This window comes from Macrotis lagotis, chromosome 1 (genome assembly GCF_037893015.1).
Source record: "Macrotis lagotis isolate mMagLag1 chromosome 1, bilby.v1.9.chrom.fasta, whole genome shotgun sequence".
In the NCBI taxonomy this organism is placed as follows: Eukaryota; Metazoa; Chordata; class Mammalia; order Peramelemorphia; family Peramelidae; genus Macrotis; species Macrotis lagotis.
Window position 1 is genome coordinate 275913485 of NC_133658.1, and position 22167 is coordinate 275935651.

The 22167-nt window shown below is 37.8% G+C and overlaps 1 protein-coding gene across 1 annotated transcript in view; it reads left to right on the top strand.

The window, feature by feature from the left end:
- Positions 1-22167, top strand: part of MYT1 (myelin transcription factor 1) — a 191303-nt gene that overhangs the window by 147846 nt on the left and 21290 nt on the right. The window contains 4 exon segments of the mRNA XM_074210533.1: positions 569-631; positions 778-846; positions 9446-9508; positions 10066-10149. Coding sequence (XP_074066634.1) covers positions 569-631; positions 778-846; positions 9446-9508; positions 10066-10149 — 279 coding nt within the window.

Consider the following 22167-nt stretch of genomic DNA (forward strand, 5'->3'; position numbering starts at 1 on the left):
GCCACAGATTATATATGAAAAACCAGCAGATGATATGGAAAAAGTTTAGAAACAAAAAAAAATAAAATGCACATTATCAACATATTTTATTTTTAATACCATAATAAACTAGACTTCTTTATTACAAAGGGAGGGCCAAAGATTTTTGCACAGAATTTCCAGATCATGGGCACCACACCCCTAACCCCTGCAATGTGAAAAGGATTTCTTTAGTTGTCCAACCTAGGACAAGTCATTTAATCTCTAGAGGAGAATCCATTCCCTCATTTATAATATCTGCATTTTTTCTATCTCACATGGACATTATAAGGGTCAAATGAAATAATGTATGTAAAGCACATTACAAACCTTAATGTGTTTCATAAATGTGAGTTATTGGTGGAAATAAAAACTCCCAAATAAGAAATTGCTCCTAGAAGACTTGATTAGGTTTAGATTACCCTCATTTCTGTTCCCAGCTGCTTTAGACCCGCAGTGGAGGGAGGGTTTCTTGATACTTTACAGGAGGACTCATCTCTGTACAAACCTATTTCTCTTGGAGACTGACACTTTCTATTTCTTTGTTCAGCTGTCCCACCCCAGGCTGTGATGGCAGCGGACACATTACTGGAAACTATGCCTCCCATCGCAGGTGCGTTACTTTCTGATTTCAGGTTCTGATCTTAAGCCTATTTTACGTGTGGATGGTTTGGTACTTCTTTTCCCTCAACTCTCCCCTCCTGCCCCATCCCCCCTTTTTTTTGGCCTTACCCAGATATTCCATCTCTTCTCTTTCAGCCTTTCTGGTTGTCCTCTTGCTGACAAGAGCCTCAGAAACCTCATGGCTGCACACTCTGCTGACCTCAAGTATGTTTGCGCTCAACTTGAATCTCCTCTGGCCTGTGTTGACACCCTTGCTTTCCCTCTCTTCTTCCATAGAGGCCTCAGCCAAAACTCATCTCTCCAAAGGCCTATTGGCCTGGGCCAAGCCCAGAGGGAAAGCTGAGGGATATCCCTTACTCTAAAAGGAGAAAATACTTGCCTGTCTGCCTGTCTGCCTGTCCGCCTGTCTGTCCACCCGCCTGCTTTGGGGGCTTTAGACCTTCAGGAAGGGCTGTTTTGAGCTGTCTTGGCCTGCTGCTAGTGCTGCTATTACTGCTACTTCTTATTGCTCATTGCATTGAACTGCTCTAGTCCATGTGGTGTCCCCTTGCTAGGCTAAGAGAGATGCTGGTCAGACACTTGTGTCCCCAGGCCAGCCACCCTTCAGGTGGGCAGGCTGCTCAGTCCAAGGAGTCATTTAGACTTATGGAGCTGAGATTTCAAGAGAAGGATACAGACAGGACCAGTCTCCCCTCAGCCTCCCAAGGCCTCCAAATTCTGCTGCTCCTTCTCCCCATCTGGTCCAGTTCACTAAGCCTCCAGTAGCAAAAGTCTTGAAAGAGCTCTCGGTAGACTCTGGGTAGGGTTCACTGCCCCCCTTCATTATTTAGAAAAAACTGCAGGGCTGCCCATGGAATGGTTCAGGGGGTAGCAGACCATGGGGCTTTTGCTAATTGTGAACTGGAAGCTGATGATGAAAAAAATGCTATACCTTTTCCTTTTTTTTCTTGATACTTAAACTGCTTCTGAATGAGAGCAGGGGCTCCTCAATCAATTTCCTGAACCTTCCTGTCCCTTTCTTCTGTTCCTCCTTCCCTACCCTAACTGCCTTCCCTAACAGATGGATGAGGTCACCATCTCACCTAACTTGCTCAAGCATAGCTTCACAGTTATCAAACACCCAGAGGTTTCCCAGATGTACAATGTACATTTAGAAGTATGCCATGTGTTCTTTACAGTTATCTGTTGGAATCATAACCTCAGAGAAGCTGAATTATGGAGGGGGCAGGGAGAAAATGCAGTGGGGATTGAAATGCTGACCCTTGAAGTCTGGCCATTTACATTTTTCTCCTTGGAGAAACAGGATTTGCTGGAGCTGGGCTATTTCATTTTGATCAGAAACATGTTAGCTTAGATGGAATCAATGATTCCCAAGCTACTTGCTGAGAAGACTTTAGTTTGAGTTGTAGTTCCAATATTTGTGAACTGTGTGATATAAGAAAATCAGTTAAGCTCCCTAAGACTCAATTTCCTCATCTGTAAAATGGCAATAATACTTGCCTTCTTTATATCAGCACAATATCAAGAGATAATGGTGGATGGAGTTGGATGAAACTAACTCAATGAGGACTGTGGACAGAAAAAAAATGATTTATTTGGTCAAACCTTGGGTACACATGGTACCACCACTTGAAGAAATATAAGGATGAGAATTTAGGGGAACTTTTGGAAGATGGATAAATATTGTCTTTTGACAATAGTTAATTTGACTGGCCAATGTCTGTGGAACATTTGGCTAGATTCAGTTGTTTCCAAAAAAAAGAATTTAAGTGGTACAGGTAGATCCCCAGGCCTTAATCAACCAACAAATATTTTATTTAGTAAGTGCCTACTATTAAGTATGTAGGTGGCTTAGTGGATAGAATGGGGGAAAATGGGGAATAGAATAGGGAAAACTCTGTGGCAAAGGAGAAAATATCATAAGTATTACCAACATGTTACCCTCACATATCAGGCAAGAACAGCATTTCCACTAGGCTACATTTTTTAAAAGGCAACTAAGTGATGCAATGGAGAGTGTCAGATCTGGAAGTCAGGAAGACCTGAGTTTAAATCTAGCCTAAGACACTGTGTGACCCTAGACAAGTCACTTAACCCTGTTCGCCTTAATTTCTTCATCTGTAAAATGAGTTTAAGATGGAAAAGGCATCTTTACAAAGAAAGCCCCAAAGGGATCACATAGAGTGAGACACCACTGAAACTACTACTATTAAGTTCCTCCTATATGGCAGAAGCTGATCTGGGTTCTAGAGATTCTAGGACAAAAATAAAACAGTCTCTTCCCTTTAGGAGCAAAATGAAAGAAAACAGCTTTAGTTGGGTGAGGAATTTGGAAACCAGACTACAAAGGGTTGAAAAGTGAGTGACAGGAAAGGAAATGGAAGCAACCAATATAGAAAACACTTTCTTCAAGAAGGATATTTTCTTCTCAGGAAGAGTGGTGCTACACTGCTGGGAAGTTTCCTTGGTGACTATAATGAAGAGTGCTGGATTTGCTTTCAAAGCTCAGTTCTGCCACTTGCTACTTCTGTGATCTTAAAGTTCTCCTTATGAACCTCAGTTTCCTAAATTATACAATGAGATGAATGCTAAGGTCTTTTTCAGCCCCAAATCTATGATCTTATGTTTCTGGTATTCTACCTTATAGGAAAATCACCTGGGGAGCTATATTTTGTGAGTGAATTTTCCATTCCTCTGGGGGATTTTCTGTGCAGTTGCTATGTTTACTTTTCCAGTAGCTAGGGATTAACCTTCTAGTGTAAGTGAATTTATGATCATAAGACCTTTCTGAGACAATGCTAATGCAGCGACTGTCTGAGACTTCCCCTCCACCCCATTAGTCTCTAGGAGTCTTTGAGAGCTCCAGACATAACAATCTACCTTATGGGTTATTGTGTGGAAAATGACTTGTAAACTCTAAGTTCTGAAATAAAGGTGAGCTATTATTATAGCTTCTTATATAAGAATGGTGGGAGGTAACATCTCTTCTTTGGAAAATCATAGATCCTCAGAGTAAACAGGGACCTCGGAAACCATTTAGTTTGATTCTTACCCAAAATAGGACTCCCCTCTACGGTACTTTCAACAAGTAGAAGTCACATAACCTCTGCTTAAATATATACATTGATAGGAAACTTACTTCCTAGCAAAGTAACCCATTCCATTTTCCTACTGCTTCAAATATTGAAATCTTATTCACTGTTATTTCCTACCCACAAAACCTACTTCTGCACTCTAGTGTCACACAGAAAAAGTCTAATCCCACTTACTCATGACAGTCTTTCAAAATCTCAGATAAATGACCTCTACTGAACAGTCAGGGTAATTGATAAGGGAGCAGAAAAAATTTGTAAAAATTTGTAAAAAGTTGAAAAAAATAGAAAAATTGTAAAAAATTAAAGTTTTTTAAGTGTGGTTGGGGTAAAAGTACTTGCTTTTTGTTCTTTGGGGGATAGTTCCACTCTGTGTCCACACAGAGTCTTTTCTGTGGCTTTAACCAAGTCCATAGTTCATGTCTTACATTAGGAGATAACTGATAGAAGCCAGAGAATTCAGTGTGTATCTTTTCTTTGAACTCTGGCTTTCCTGAAAGCAGAAATGGGTGGGTGATTGTGGTTTAAAAGTAAACACAATCCATATTCCAAGTATCATTATGATGGAAGAGGGATGAATCAGCTCTCTGAATTCACAGCTATCCATCACAGTCAGCCATCATGGTCAGGGTTGCCCATGTTCATTTCCTATGGACTGAGCCATGCTCTAATCTCATTTCTGAGAAGTACTTTGTGGCAAAGGAGAAAATATCAGAGTGTTACCCTCATAAATATCAATGTTACCCTCATAGGTAAGGCAAGAGCAACATTTCCATTAGACTGCAATTGGGGGAAGGGAAACAGGAGATGTACTGGATAATTCCAGGTCTAGAGTCTGAAAGCCTGAGTTCAAATACAGCTTGAAATACTTACTATCTTACTTATATATTACCCTGGCATAGTCCCTTAATCTTGTTTGCCTCAGTTTCCTCTTCTGAAAAATTAGCTGGCAAAGGAAATGACAAACTACTCCAGTATTTTGTCAAGAAAATTCCAAATGGAGCCACAAAGAATTAACCAAATTCAGCCAGGGAAAAAATACCTGTTTTGTTGTTGTTCAGTTGTGTCTATCTCTTTGGGACTCCATTTGGGAATTTTGTGACAAAGACATTGGAGTAATTTGTCATTTCCTTCTCCACTTATTTTACAGATGAGGAACTGAGGAAAATAAAATTAAGAGACTTGCCTATAGTTTCATAACTAGTAAGTTGTCTGAGGCAAGATTTGAACTCATGAAGAAGAGTCTTCCTGATTCCATACCCAGTACTCTACCCTCTGTGCCACCTAGCTGCCAAACCTGCCTTCTTACATATTAATGTTTTTTCTAGTGGCCATATTTTATGCAAGAACAGACTCAGGCTTCCTTTTCTGGGATTCTAATGAAACCTGACTCTATAATGCCCAGACTTTCAAGAGGAATCATTGAACCAAAGGCTGTAGCTTTAAACTGATCTATGTTATACTATATAACTTAGATTCATTTCTGGAGGCATATTTTATATCAAAGAAACCTTTTATAAACTTTTTCCCCTAGAAATTGGAATAATTTTTTGCCAAGATTAAGTGAACTTGAATACTTAGAGATAGGGTTTGGTTCAAGACTCCAGGCTCACAAGGCTTAAGCAGCTTTATATTTGGGCCAAGTTCCTGTCTTAGGACATGAGGGACAATATGTTTTCTTGAAAGGAGGAACCCCAAGAGCTTAGTAGCAAGTAACCCTTCATTGAGGCCCACTTGGAAATTCTTCCCTCCTCAATATTTCCCCTATTTATATATAAATTCTTCCCTCTTCAACATTTCCCATGTATACACACACACACACACACACACACACGCATACATACGCATACATGATTGGGAATTACTGTGTCATTGCCCTTGAAATTTTGCAGCTTTTCTACCTACCTGGAATAGAGAAAACTACCTGAGGGCCCAGTGAACAAATGTGGGTTCAATGTAGTGCTAAAGGCTTCACCTTGAACTTTCTTAGTAAGTCTGAGCCTGACAGATTTTCTCTTTGAAGAACTGTGGTTGTGTTAAGCTCAAAGGAGTTGATTTGCAGAGTGCACATCAGTTGAACATGAGAACTCACCTTGGGTGGGGAGAAGAAACTGGAAAGTCTTTCAAACAAGCCACAGGTGTGTGATACAGCAGCAGGTGCAGACACAGAGCAGGCAGAGGAAACAGGGAGGTGCAGATGGCAGAGTGGTTCCCTCTTGTGAGCAGCCATACATCTGCTGTTTGGAGAAGCCTCTTGTAATATGTTTACTGAAACAAGCACATGCTCTACAACCTACAGTCTATTTGACAACTAGCATTCATATCTGTAGGATGGCAAGGAATTTGTTTACATAATCCATAATGTCTGCAGGTTTTTAAAGGTGGGAGGCTTCTGTTTTCCTTGACCACTTTCATAACTACAGCTTCATTTCTCACCTATTCAAAGAAATGCCTTTCTGAGGCTATGTTTGCATTTTGGGGCCCCAAACAAGATAATTTGAGCAGCTGCACATGCAGAAGGATGCTGTGCAAATTCAACCCAATTGGTATAAATTTTAATGGTTAGTAGCATTTTTCAAAGTACAGGATCTCTAACAGATATTGTTCAGAACAAAAATGAGGAGACTTGCAACTCTGCAGAAGTGTACCTGTATGTAGGAATATCAATTCCTTCTGAGCATCAGTTACAGCAGCTGAAAGCTAAAGGAGTCAACGAAACCATGAAATATCAACTCTCAAGGCTCTAAGAGTGGGAGCTTCCTACCCTTTCTATTCATGGCGGGGGGGGGGGGGCACGCTGGTATCTTTCTGTAAGTGTCTGGGAGATCCAGGAGAGAATAAGCAAAAATTAAAAGACAAGGCCCTTGTTGAGGAATTCATGGACTTATACATTTAGAAATGGAAGGGACTTCAAGACCGTCCAGTATAACTCCTTCATTTTACAGATGACGAAACTGAGACCCAGAGGGTTAAATATCTTCAAGATCACAAATAAGGTGCAGAGTCAAGATTCAAACCCAGGTCCTCTGATTCCAAATCTTGATATATTCAAGTTAAAGTACAAAATATTGTAATTGTTCTTATTTTTATACTCAGACACTCAAATGGAGCTATGACTTCATCCAATTGGATAGTCACAGAATGGAACATATGGCAATCCACCCATGCTAAGCAAGAACTGGCTGTATTTTGAATTGTTGTTTTACTTTTTTATAAGTCAAATACTTCCAGATTTCAGTGGGAATATGTGAACTCAGTAATATATGAGAATGCATTTCAATGGTGCAGTTCACAACCTGATTCCCATCTTCCCATCCTATGTGATCTTTGTCCATATTCCACCATAAATTCTCCAAAGATCTGTCCTCCATCAAGTTCTTTTAATATTCTTTGAGTATAAGACAATTATAAAAACAGATAATTATCCACTTTTCAGAAGTAATAATCTCACAGATTTGATCATAATTTTATCTAGATGGATCAAGGTTGATCATGATATGTATTGGCTTTCAATTATGCAATCAATCAACAAGAATTTATTAAAAGTCTATTTTATGCCAGGCACTTTGCTAGGCACCGGGGATATAAAGAAAAAATTGGAACAGTTGTCTGCCCTCAAGAAACTTCTTCATCTAGCTTCACTACAACAAAGAACAAACTTGCCAACTGTTTTATATGGAGGAAGAGAGGATGAATGAGAAAATGAAATAGTCACTTTTCTGAAAATTTAATTTATAATTCAGGGTAAAATTTAATTTATAATTCAGAGTAAAACAAACAGTACCTAGAAGCTATATGAAATATGGAGGGGAAAGAGAGAGATTAGTAGCTCATATTTTATGAATTAGAGATCCAAAGGGGTGTTTCCTAGCTGAGATTTAGATAGATACAGAGATAGTAATTTCCAACTGAAATAGTGACTGTGGGAATGGATTGGGGAGTTGGCATTGAAGAAGGAAATATGCACATACAAACCATGGGAATCAAGTTCCAAGGCTAAGAGAATGACCTTTTTATCCTAGGAGTAACATAAGTGATATAAATAACTTACCAGTTAGCCCAAAAGGAGCCCATTTCAATAACAGTTATGTGCCTATAAACAGCAGACTTTACACTCCCAGTATCTATAAGTAAAATAGTCTTGTGTTCTACATTGATTATTGAGCATACACTGTGCTGAAAACAACAAAAAAATGATGTATTAAGAAAAGGACAAAAGTCCATGATGAGAAAAATTGTGGAGAACTCCCCCGGTCCTTTGACTCAAAGAGGACAAAATAGAATGTGATTGATAGAATGCCAGAGGGTCTTTTATTTAACATTTATCCTGGGTCCATTTCATCATTAAACCTTTTTGGTTTAAAAGTTATTGAAGTACCAATTACAAAATAACTCAGAAGATAGAAATTTGTTTCAAAAGTATTAAAAATTAGATAAGTGACCAGAAAGCCAATGGCCATAGAACCATAGTTATTCATTGAGTCTATCATGAAGTCTTTGGTTTTCAGATGCTTAGAAGAAAAACTCTGTTATTTAGTGTTTGGTGAGCTAGACCTTAATATTACTAATTCAGATATCATGTTTATAAGCCTTTTAAAAAAAATCTATTTATGCCCATACCAGTAAAAACACAAAATGGAAAAAAATTCTATAAAGAGAGCACATATCCCTCAAACCATCATGGAAATAATAAATTGAAACTAAGAAATAACAAAAATTTCACTATGCTTGCAAACCCAAAACAGATTTTCCCCAATCAGCAGGAGCTATAATTGTATATTAATTCCAAAGCTTATAGCTTTTATTTACACAGAAATAATAGTCCCTTCTCAGGGAATTTTTAAGGCATGCAAGAAAAATTAAATTATGCTTAGTATAGTTTTAGTGTCAATTTTTTTCCTTGAGAACTGATTTGTCAAAAATTGATGTTCCATGCCATATATGACAATTCTATTAATCTTCTATATACCACTCCCAATCGTACCCAGTAGCAGAGTACATGTTGTATTGTTATTATTAATTAATACCATTGACCAGGCAAATCATAGTACTAATTTGATCTTAAGATCATTAGCATAAATTTGAATTCCAGACCCTCAAAAATCTTAGGGAATGCTCCATTATCTTTTTTATTAACTGTAAAATACATGGTTCTGTAGCAATAGCTTAGTTCTCTTTTGAGGGGAGGAGGGGACCATCCTATAATGCAAGGGGCTGCTTGGGTAATATTAGATCTATGGCTGGCAGAAATTCTGATTATAAAAAAATCTAAAATTACAGCTTTGTGATTTCGAATAACGTTAAGGTTCTTATAGAATGGCTAATTCAGGTAACCTGTTTGTTATCAGGAGGCAGGTCAAGGGGAGTAGCATGTTTATGTTTCACGTTTTCCCCCTTTTGGTTCTTTGTATCAGTGAGGATCGGATATGAGGATATCACAAGGTGGGTAGGCCATCACCAAAATTCCATCAAAAACATTTCCATTCTGGGAAAGATGAGGGTGGGGAAGAGGGAAGAAGAGATACTTAGAGAATACATTGGGAAATATTTTAAGGGTGGGTACCTTTGGCATATTTTTATTTTTATTTGCTCAGATCTATGTGTGAAATCATCTCATTGGATTAGGTCAGGTGTATTCATTTAAAAGATAAGTCTTCCAAAGTTCATTCACTGATCAGCCCTTCTGATTCTGATTTCCCATTCCTTTTCAGGTGCCCAACTCCTGGATGTGATGGTTCTGGTCACATAACAGGAAATTATGCATCACATAGGAGGTAAGATCATATAGAAATTAATTGGTTCTAAAGTCAGTGAACATGGAACAGACAGCAGATGGAGGAGGGGTAAGATGGATTTGGAGTGGACAGAGTAATAAAATTATGAATAAAACATTGAGGTTGCTAACAGTTGAGGTTGATTTTCATCTCTTTAATCCAAGATTTTTTGGTGTTTCTGACCTTTGATTAGATAATTCTTTTTAGTAGAATACAAAGACAGAAGGTCAGATTTTAGCCTATCCAATGCTCTTCTTAATAATTCTGCCTATTTGTGACTTCTATTACCACTTTAGAACATTAATAGGGAAGCTTTAATGCTCTTCCCCCCCCCCCAGGACTATTAAAATTATAGTTAGTATATACCTTTTCTAGACACCATGAATTACAATCTGTCTTTCTACTCACTCCCACCACATAACCCCCACTTTTCTACAGGATATAAATGAAATCAAACAATGTGGTAAATACAAGAAAAAGTGAATAGACCAGATGGATATAAGAAGTTATTCTACTTCATGGAATAAAACAGTATTTTTTTCTTTTAAAAAATATAGTTTGTCAGGCTGCCCTCGTGCCAAGAAAAGTGGAATAAAAGTAACACCTACAAAAGATGATAAGGAAGATCCAGAATTGATGAAGTAAGTTTCCCTTTATATTTTCTCTAAGAATTTAGTAAATTTCTTTCTTTACTTTAGATAAGAAATTAGGATTTTTCTGACTTTGAAAAAAAGGCATTAATAGATTCTATTAAAGATTTTTAGTCATTGGTAAATCAGTGACACTGAAAAATGTTTGCAGTGTCTGACATCTTTTAGAGTAATTAAATACAAAAAAATAAAATATCCTTAGAAATTTTATAAATTGTCCTGAGGATTTCAGGAAAGAAGAGTCTTCATAAATTAGTAGGCTACTGGGGAGAGGGAGGGGACAGTAGATAGAGTTATGGACCTGGAGTCAGGTTTCAAATCTAGCTTCGGAAACTAATTCATTATGTGACCTGGTCAAATCACTTAACAGTGGTATGTTTCCATTTCATTATGAGTAAAATGTGGATAATAATAGCAAATCCCTCTCAGGGTTATACTAAGTTAAAATAAATGTAAAGGACTTTACAATGCTAGTTATTAATAGTAGTATTATGGAAAGAACACTAGATTTGAAACTAGAGGACCTGGGTTTGATTCTTGGGAAAATCACTTAATCTCCTTGGTCCTAAATTCTTTGTTTCCAAAATAAGGAGGTTGAATTAGATAGCTTCTTAGACCTCAATCTGGTTCTTCTAGTCCTAAATCTATGATTCTATGAATCCAGAATTCCAACTATCTGTGTATAGGGTCATCATATTTTAAAATGAAATTGTTTGATCAATGTTATCACTATAAATAAGTCCAGCAATGATCACCAAAGATGGAACTATGTTTTAGTCTACCCACCAATAACATAAAGTATATATGTACATGGTTTTGAATATTGATACAGATACTATAACTGACCCCACATCATAAGCTTTTCAAAGTTCTTTGAATTTTGGAATTTACAGAATTTAATTTCTTGAGGGATCATTTACAACCTACTATTTTCCTAGGGAGTGTATGCTGTTAGCAGTCAGGAGGAAGAGACATATTTAAAATGAGATTTTGAATTTAATCAGGGATTATGTTAGGGAAGTCATTGAAGAGTGCAATGGAGAATCATCTTCTCAGATAAAGAACACACTTTCTCTCTTGTTGCAGATTATAAGGGTGCACATGCATAGTACACACACAGGCACAGATGACAACAAATAACCAGTATGAGAGGTGTCTGCCTAGCAAAATCAAAGCTTAAAATAACATAGATGACTCAAGACATCTATCTTGAACCAAGTCCTTGACACTCATGTTTGAAAGAATCTGACTCATAGGATAAGAAATTAGAAGAGGAGGGATTGATTTTTGCTCTAAGAATGCTAATTTTGCACCAGAAGACAAGATAGTCCCCTGCTGTCTTTTTGAAAGCCCAATAACAGGTCTGAAGATAAGAGTGGGAATGTATTACAGAAGTATCAGGTCTCTCAGAAACAAGTGATGGGCCCTAAGTCATCTTACTTTGACCCTGCCCCCATATTATGTTTGCTCCAGAGACAGTCCAAGACTTAGCTACCTTTCACTGCTAGCCTCTACCTAAGCCTTGATCTTTCCATTTTCATGTCCCCTGTTAAGTCCTTATATTTTGTTCCTCACTGGAAAAAAAAAATTGAGAGGTAGAGACTATGTACTAACTTAAAAAGCTCTCACAAATTCTAAAGACCAACTCATCATTTCCTAGAGAAAGAGATATTAGGTCTTCAGATTCTCCTTTCACCTGGAAGCAAAAAATGAAGAACTGAAGAAGCTGGAGGGAAGGAGTGGGTAGAATGCCACTGATTTGTATGGTAACTGCTGCCATGTTTATGACAAAGGATGTAGGTAATGCCGTGAGCTTTGGAGTGTAGAGCTACTCTCTTATAATTGAATAGCTCCATATGAGGGCACTCTGCACAATAATTGTGCCCCATATTGGGTACCTCAGATTGAGGTAACTAATTCTGGCAATAAACTGAAGTTTGTAGAAACATACCCTATTCAATTCTAGTGGCTCAGAAAAACCTGATCACAATTCTAAGCATCCGCTTCCAGATGCATAAAATAAGCACTGTTAACTAAGATTTAGAATCAGGCAAATACTACTTGACCATCCAGCCCTCCATATCTCATAAACTTATAGCTAGAAGAGACTTTATGTCCAGGCATTTTTAATCTTGTCTATGTCATGGACCTCTGTGATAGTCTGATGAAGCCTGTAGACCCCTTCTCAATATAATCTTTTAAAATGTATAACAAAATATATAGGATTACCAAAAAAACCCATTTATATCGAAATTCAGTTATCAAAATAATTGTAAAAAACAAGTTTATAGGGGCAGCTAGGTGGTGCAGAGGACAGATCACTAGCCCTAGAGTCAGGAGGACCTGAGTTCAAATACAGCTTCAGATACTTAATAATTGCCTAGCTGTGTGGCCTTGGGCAAGCCACGTAACCCTATTTGCCTTGCAAAAACCTAAAAAAAACAAAAAAACAAAAAAACAAGTTCATAGACCCCAGAATAAGAACTCCTGATATAACCCAACACTGCTCATTTCCCTCCACTCATTTTAATCATAACAAACCTGAGCTTTAAAATAAATAATTGTTAATATCTAAACTCAAGAATAGTCTAGTGAAAAGAATTCTGGCTGTAAAGTTCAAGGTCCTGGGTTCAAATCCTATTTATGATATTTACTATCTGTATAACCTTAAACAAACTACCCTTGGTTCCATTTTTGTAAAAATAAAATTAAAAAATGAAAGGGTTGGACTAAATTACCTCTGATGTCTCTTTTATTTCTGGATCTAAGGTTCTTTGACTTAAAAGCCACTGTTTTATCCTCTGTACCAAGCTACCTTCCCTCCCAATTCCAGAAAATGTGACCAATGACAGAATCTCCTATAGTAAAAGTGCCTGTCCTTTAATTTGTCATACCTTCCATTGGCAGTCTGGGAAATCTATGAACCCCTTCTAAGACTAGTGTTTTTAAATGAATAAAATAAAATATGCAGGATTATCAAAGAAATAAATTTATGGAACTGTAGTTATTAGAATATATGCATATGTGTTTATATAAATAGCTATCAGAATATATAGGTATCTGCATGTATATATATATATATAAAATACATATATGTATTTTATATATATATATATATATATACAAATGTATTATAAATGTATATATATATATATATATATATGCACAAATACATAATGTGCATATAAACCACAGGTTTCCTGAAACCCATATTGAGATCCCCTGCCCCCAATTCCCTTGTAACCCAGGAAGCTCTCGACATTCTCTAAAATGCTTCAGTATTCAGGTGCTCTAGAAAAGAAGAGGAACAAAGGAACTCCAAACTGAAGTACTAGACAAAAGCTGACAGAGCCCCGGGGGGAACCAAGTTGCCCAATTATGAATGGAGGGCAAGATGATCAGGACACAGGGAGTTCGTTCCCAACAACAAGGGGGCAAATTAGCAATAAGAACAAATGATTCTGATGCTGCCAAGTCACCCAAGTCCTTGGGAATATGGCATTTTGTCTTCTCTAACAAGGTCAGCTCTGGGAAGGGCCCAGCAGGTTCACATTAAAGCCGCTTAGCAGCAATTCCCTTACTCCATCTGGGACCAAGAGCTGCTTGGAACAGGTCCGAGTTGCTCTTGTCGTCACTGAGGAGAAAGCAATTTAGTCCCTGTTGTTTTGTTGTTCATCCTTCAAGTAATTTACTACAGCTGTGATTGAATGGATCACCTCGACCTCGAGCTCACCCGAGCATACATGGGAGGCCCAAAGGATGGCAGGCAGCTTAATGGACCAGCCATCACTAACACTTCAGAAGGGGGAGAAATAGACTAAGCCAGCTGTTTTGCACAATAAGGCTCTAGTTTATTTTTTACAATAAAACTGTAATGAAAGTTAAATTAACAGTGTAAAATATGTAATGGTGTGTACCATAAAGGCTGCTGACTAAATGCTGGGGTAGGGTGGAGTTTTAAAAATGTGTTGAGTTTTTTTTCCTCTTGAGGATTAGATAATTTGTTTGCAATCATATAAAAGCAATGCTGTTATGAATTTAGCAAGGACCCTGATGGCAGGGATGTTATAAGTGAATTCTGCTGCATTTGCAAATGATTAAAATCAAGATCAGCATTTTTCACATTAACTTGGAAAAATGACTGCCCCATTTCGATGATGCTGTCAACTTGGCTTTTTTCCCCCAAAAAATGAAATAAAATATAATGTCTGCAGTGAAGGGGAGACAGTGACTTTCAGAAACAGTTCAGCAGGCATTTTCTAGGGATGGATGATGAAGTTCCTAATTGCTTCCATGCCAAGGCTAGGGAGAGTGGCTCCCATTTAGTACCTCTGCTTTATAGGGTCTCCTCCCCGGAGCCATAAACTTTTAACGGTATTTATAATTGACTAACATCTTTAAACAAATGCATACCACAGCAGAAACTTTAATAGATGCACCAGGTTTTGTTGAATGGCTGAATTTAGTTAGCATGCTATTAGCTGGTGATTTTGGAGGGGGTGGGGAAGGAAAAGAGTTTCCTTTTTTAATGGTGTCACTCTTCCACCATGGAGAAATTAGATTGTGTCAGCATTTCATGTAAATTCCTTTTCTCCCAACTTTACAACTGGTCATAAACTTCTGTGAATACCCTAGGCTGAAGAGGCCTAAGTCAGGACCTTGCCGCGGAGTCTGCTGACCACTACTGATCATACCTTCTATTAAGACTAAGAAGTCAATCAGTCTTTGACAACACTTTTCAATGGTATTCTGCTGAGTATTGTGCAGTCATAGATCTGGAAAAGAAAGGGACTTCATAGGTTATCCACTCCAGCTCCCTCATCTTACAATTGAGGAAAAACTAAGACCCACAGAATCTAAGTTACTTGCTCAAGGTAGTAAACATCAAAGGAAAGATTTAAACCTGATCCTCAGATTCTATAGTTCTCCTTCCACTGTATTATACTTACCCCTGATGGAAGCAAAATTGTCATCTATCATATAAGATTAGAGATCTTCTCAATCACAGGCAAAACTAATCCTTTCCTCTCAGATGCTCAAGATTGTGAGTTTTGACAGGCCATTACTGTCTGGTGGTGATGAATACTCAGCATAACTAATACTCAGATTAGGTTACTCCAAAGTGTAGATGACAGCAATATGTAAACATAGATTTACATAATGAACCATAAAGTCTTAATGGACTCAGTATATGCTGCACATCTTTTAATTGAACAATTTACCTGATAGCTCTGAAGATTCCAACATTCTGGTCTTTGAGGAAAACACTATTATGCACAATGGAAAACTGAGTCTAAATGCAATTTAAAATGTCAGTGATTTCTTTTAATGATTGGGGAAGGAGCAAAGAGTTTCATTAAAGATGCAAGTAAAAGCATTTCAGACCCACTCAAATGGCCTCAACCCAAAGTGATAGTTCATTTATTTTGTACTTTAATTCCAATCCCAGATGAACCCATTTTTTTTCAAACCCTGGCACTAGACCCAACTGTACTGTCTGGCCCAAGTATATGCTCTGCCTACAGACTAAACTCATACTGATGTTAGAGTTTAGTATTGGGGGGCAGCAGCTATGTGGTGCAATAGATAGAGCACCAGCCCTGGTGTCAGGAGGATTTGAGTTCAAAACTGGCCTCAGACACCTAGCTGTGTGACCTTGGGCAAGTCACTTAACCCCATCACCTTGCCAACAAAATAAAAAAGAAAAGAACTTAGTGAGAATATGAAAAAGTCTGTCTCTGTCTCATCACCAGAATTCCTGGGGGTCTGATGGATGTTCATATTCACTAATTGAGAATGATCTGTTGTAAAGTAATTGCAGTGGACTTGGATGAATGGGGGTTAAGGTGAAGAGGTAGTAACCAAGCTAGACTTCTGTGGAGTAGCTGAAAAGTCATTGACTGATGGGTCTAGAATGGAGGCTTTCAAGAAGTAGTTTTGTTTTAGGAATTTTATCTTGAATTTGATAAGAGTGGTCTAGAAAGTATCAGCCAACAACAGCTTCCAAGGAAATTCAGTCATAGGGGAAGCTGTTGTGGTAGGAATCAGGGAACTTCGTTAGTTTAAGTAGGTTCAGGGGAATCTAGAGAACAGGGAAACCAGAGGTTACTCTGAGAAATCAAAACACCTCCAATAGCAGAGAAGTTACTACTTGATCTCACTTGGTAATTCAATCCATTTTTGGACAACTGAGTATTAGGAATACTGAGCTGAAATCTATGCTTATATCCCTTACAATTCCTGTCCACTGGACCCAGGTCTTAACTCTGGGCCAAGCAGAATTACTCTTCTACATAAACCTTCAGATCATGTAATAACAAGCCAAAAGTTGGGGGAACCTCAAATGTCATTTATTCTAACCTCATTTTGTAGATGAGAAAATTGAGACCCAGGGAGTAACATGACTTGTCTAAATATGACATGTAAGCATTAAAAGCATTTATACTCAGATCCTCTGACTTCAAAAGGAGTGTTCTTTTTATTCTTCATGGGATTTTTCATTCTAAAAGATGTTAACCTCCAAAGAGAAAATTTTGATGTAAGATACACTGGTCCAATTATATAGCTGGTTTCCCCTCAGGCAGAATTGAGCTAATTGCATTGCATTGACCTCTACAGAAGACCCTAGGGGCATTTCTACTTTACTGTCCTTAATATTTACTTATATCATAGCTGGAAAGACTTCCTCCAAAAAAAATGTATCCACTAGGTTAATTTTTTTTAAGCTATGGATGGGAAAGACCACAAGAATGGAATGATGAGGGAGAGATAAGAAAAGTAGTTAAACCTTTACTATCTGCCTCACAATATTATACTGGTGGTTATGAGATAATTTAAAATGCCTTGCCATCATAAATATATATATATTTTACTTATATATTTATATAAATATATATATATATCTTTTTAGTATTACCATTATAAATATAATTTTATTTGTGAAGGAGGCAAGACTGTGATTATTGATCCCATTAGACAGTTGAGAAGACTGAGACCCAGAGAGGGAAAATGAAACTAGCACTATCTTGAGAGTCAGGAGAAAGGGGACCTCTTTTCCATTCTTCATTGCATTACCTACTTTAGGATGGTTCCCAGTAAATAGGCTGCAACTAGAGTCATATTACCTGAGAATGTAGGGAATTCTAGGAAGAGGGAAAACGGTTGTCACAGTCCTCATTTAATCTTGACCAGAAAGTCAGTTAACATGAACAGAAAACCTCTCTGACCAGAACCAGCTCACCAGGGAGAAAAATGCTCTAACTCCCACCAAAGCTATTTGTCCTTTCCCTGATTTTCTTTTAGTGAAGATGAGTAGCTAGTGGTCTCCTTTAATACAGTTGGAAAGGAAGTTCATACTCTGGACAATGATACTTTAGGGAACTCTTGTGAATCCTCCAAAAGAAGATAGTTTTGCATGTAAGGGTTATGTGGCTTGTAACCTTTGGAGGATTGCAAAATATGGGAAATTGATGGGGGGGATGATTTGGAGGGCAATGGTCAGCCAACAGAATACAGCATACCTATTTCAAGAAACAATTTAGGCTGGAAATTATGGGCTGTGGGAAGCACAGGTGGAGAGCATCACATTCTACATCTTCCAAGGAGCATCCTTCCAGGGATAAAAGTCAAAAAACCAAGACCAAGGAAATTCAGGTGTGGGGGAGGTAATCTTGGCAGGTGTCAAGGGGTCATGTCTCAATGCATCTGATCAGAGGCAGTCTAGAAAGCAATAAATCAGGAACCAAACTGAGAAGACAATGCATTGAGGAAATCCAACATAGGCACAGAATTCAAGAAGTAGGCTGATTATGTCAGTAGTAAAATGTCATGCTCAGGATTTCATAATTGACAAGTTGATCTTATGTGCAATTTTCTTATATTGTGTCCAAAGTCACATAATAAGGTGGCAGAGGGTGGCAGCATTCAACATTCAGTACAGTGTTCTTCCTGCTATTCCATGTAATTTAGTGTGGAGTGGAGCAAAATGACTATCACTTCATTTGCAGTCAGAACACCTGGGTTTAAATCCCTAATGCTCTCTCCTGTCAACATGGCCTTGGTCAAATTATTTTATTCCCTTTGGGCCTTTGTTTCCTCATCTGCAAAATTAAGAAATTATGCTGAAGGATCTCCATAGTCATTGCCAGCTCTTGATCCTATAGTCCTATGGACCTCAGTTTTCTCATCTGTAATATGGGAGGGAGAATGCTAACCCTATAACCCATATATACTGGATATGGAGCTAATAGTTAGGAATTCTGTATATGCTAAAAATGTCTGATTATAGGAAGCTCAGAGTGAATGTAAATCAGTGAGTTGCTAATAAAACAAGCTTCTATCCTGTATACCAAACAATAGATCCTGGGTATTGAGTGGCTGGCTAGACTCTACTGCATATTTGGACTCTTTTATCATTACTCTTTGTGTTTGAGCCTATCAAACCTTCTTTCTCCACCACACCTCCCCCGTCTCTCTCTCTCTCTCTCTCTCTCTCTCTCTCTCTCTCTCTCTCTCTCACACACACACACACACACACACACACACACACACACACATATTGTCCTCATCATCTAATCAATGGAGCAAAAATCTATCTTGGACATATACTGCATGTTCCAGGATATGCCAGAGATACAGGAGATATAAGGCATGGTCTTTATCTTCAAGGAGAGTACAACATGATTAGAAAGGTAAAAATCACTGGTAGGACAGAGAGATCAATGAAAGACTAACCTGTATGTACTGGTTGTAAGTGTAAGTTCAGGAAAGAGAGACCTCAATTCAGAGAAGACTTTATGGAGGAAGTGAAACTTAAACAGCCATATATAAATGACTGTCTCCTATCCACATTATTTTACCATAGAGGACATTTGATAGTCATAATCTGGCCTTGTGTCATTATCACATGTAATAGCTATAATATCTGAGTGTCAGAGGAGTCTGTAAGATTATGGGATTTAGATCTGGAAGGGACCTTAGAGGATATTGAGTTCAACAATATCATTTACAGATAAGGAAACTGAGACATATCAAAGTTAAGTAACTTGTTTAAGGCTAAACAGATATTAAGCATCAACATCAGTCACCAAGAGAGTCAATTATTTTCACTAACCCAAAGGCATATTCTCTGATTTCACAGATTCATGACTTCATAAACAAAGATTTCTTTTTTTTTCCTTTTTCTTTTTCTTGAGATTTCTCCTTATCTTCAAGTACAATAGCCACTCATAGGTTAACCCCAATCTAACTGCTCTGTTTTCCACCTAGGCTGGTTCACCTTTCCTTAGGCAACCTAGTGATCTGCCACTAAGGAAATCATATCATTGCCTAACTTGTCTGATCAGAACACCTGAACAGTTTTTGCCCTTCATCTCAGAATTCAAGGAATCCATCACCTTAGCCTTCCCCAATAGCAGGGATTATAGGCATGTATCACCATGCCCCTGGACTTTCAAGCTGAGAGACCTTAAAGATCATAAGGTTATAGATTTAGGAACTTGAGGTTATCTAATCCAATCCCTTCCTTTTATAATTGAGGAAACAGACCCAAAGAATTTCAGTGACTTGACCAAAGTTACATGGGTAATTAATAAAATTAGTATTTGAACAGGTCTTTTCATTCCAAATCTATCTCTCTTGAGACACTGTATACTATGCTGCTATTCAGAGAAACTGATGAAGGGGGGAGGGGATAATTTTTTCTGTGTTTGCTAATCTTCTATCTTTGTAGCTTTTGCCCAAAGTTAACTTTCTGAAGCATCAGCCTTTTCCTCAAATTATGCTGTCATTTCAAATACCATCTAAACTCTTGGTCTTCTAAATCATAGACATAGAGGATGCTAACTAGCAGTTGCTAACTAAAAGTCTCCAAATCGCAGGAACCTTAAACTCTTCCCCAGATTTTTTGCAAATTACCATTGGATTCAGCTCAGTGACTAAAGCACTAGATCAGCATGACCTAAGCTCAAATTCAACCTCAGACACTCACTAGCTGTATGTCTCTGGGCAAATCATTTAACATCTATTTGCCTTACTGGAGAAGGAAATTTTCTTTCCCAAGAACTACAAAGAGTCATACACAATTGAACATCTGAACAACACATTGTTGGGTTACAAAGGAGATATTTGAATATTATTTATCAAGAATGCCTCTTGTGTGCCAAGTCTATTTTTTTAAAATCCTTATTTACACTTTTCTAAAAATTATGTGCTTTGTTGCAGCCCTTTTTGTGGTGGCAAAGAATTGGAAATCAAGTAAAATGTCCTTCAATTGGGGAATGGCTTAGCAAACTGTGGTATTTGTATGTGATAGAACACTAATGTTCTATTAGAAACCAGGAGGGATGGGAATTCAGGGAAACCTGGAGGGATTTATACGAACTGATGCTGAGTGAGAAGGGGAGAACCAGAAAAACATTGTACACCCTAACAGCAACATGGGAGAAATGATCAACCTTGATGGACTCACTCATTCCATCAGTGCAACAATCAGGGACAATTTGGGGCTCTCCGAAATGGAGAATACCATCTGTATCCAGAGAAAGAACTGTGGAGTTTGAACAAACACCAAGGACTATTACCTTTAACTTAGAAACAAAAAAGATATCTTATTGTCTGATCTTGCTATTTCTTATACTTTATGTTTCTTCCTTAAGGATATAATTTCTCTCTCATCATATTCAATTTGGATCAATGTATACCATGGAAACAATGTAAAGACTGGCAAATTGCCTTCTGTGGGGGGTGGGGGGAGGGAAGTAAGATTAGGGGAGAAATTATAAAACTCAAAATAAAAATTATATGCTTTGACACAAGAAATAGAATCTGAACATACACATGCACTGGACTATTCTATTCTAATACTAGCTTGGTCATGATGGATAGAGTTGATATTAACTAAATGATCTTGCATTTTCTGATATTTTATAATGAGAACATTTGTTCCATTCTATGTTCCCTTAGTTTCCTCACACAATTCTTTCCCTGGAGCACTAGCATTACCTTGCCAGGAGAGGTTTCACCCTGCAGTACACAGCAGCTTTGTAGCTCTGGTAATCCCATTATCCTGCTTCTGATTTCACTTTCTATCTTCTAAGACATTCTACTTCTAATCACAGAATCCCTTAGTCAAGGGATAGCTTCTCAACTTTCTTTCTTCCATCTACACAGGTTAGGACTTCTAGTCTCTGTATTTTGAATACTGCTTTCAAGGCTTTAAAGATACTGAGGCTAATATCCAAGTCCCACAGACAGGAATCAGTCAGCAACTGGGCTTTATTAGCAGCTCTCTTGAGGACTGAAAAGATCTGTGATATGGGCAATAATATATGGCTCCTTGGGTATCTGGGAGTCAAAACCAAACTAAAGGTTAGTAAGTAGAGTAGAAGTATCCTGGAAAAGCAATAGTAAAAATAATAACTAACATAAATTATTTCATTGATCCTCACAATATTCTATAATTTAGAGGCTCTTATCCTCATTTTACAGATGATGAAACTGAAGCTAAAAGTGATTATGTGACTCGCCCAGGGTCCCAAAGCTAGTAAATGTCTAAGACAGGATTTGAACTTAGGTCTTCTTGACCTCAAGTCCAGAACCGTACCCATTTGGGACATTCTTGGCTCACTTGCTGTCTTTAGGAAGGGATATTTGCAGGTCTCATGTGCTCCAGAATATTTGCATTCAGTATGAAGGTCTCAGAAATATAAAGGGGAGGATCTGAAAAACAATGAAAGGAGCTTATCAGCTGTCCCACCTAGATAATTATCAAGCACTATTCAAAGAACAAGTGTGCAGGGATAGGGATAGAAGACCACATAAAGTCAGGCAGGCAGTGGGGGCATCATATATTATGTTTTAGGGACAATAAAAGGTATTGAGCCAAAGCCTCTCATTTTTTAGATTAGAAAATTGAGGCCTAGAGAGATTAAGTGACCTTCTCAGGGTCATACAGCTAGTAACTGTCTGAATTGGAATTTGAATTGAGGTATTCCTAATTGCAAGTGCAGT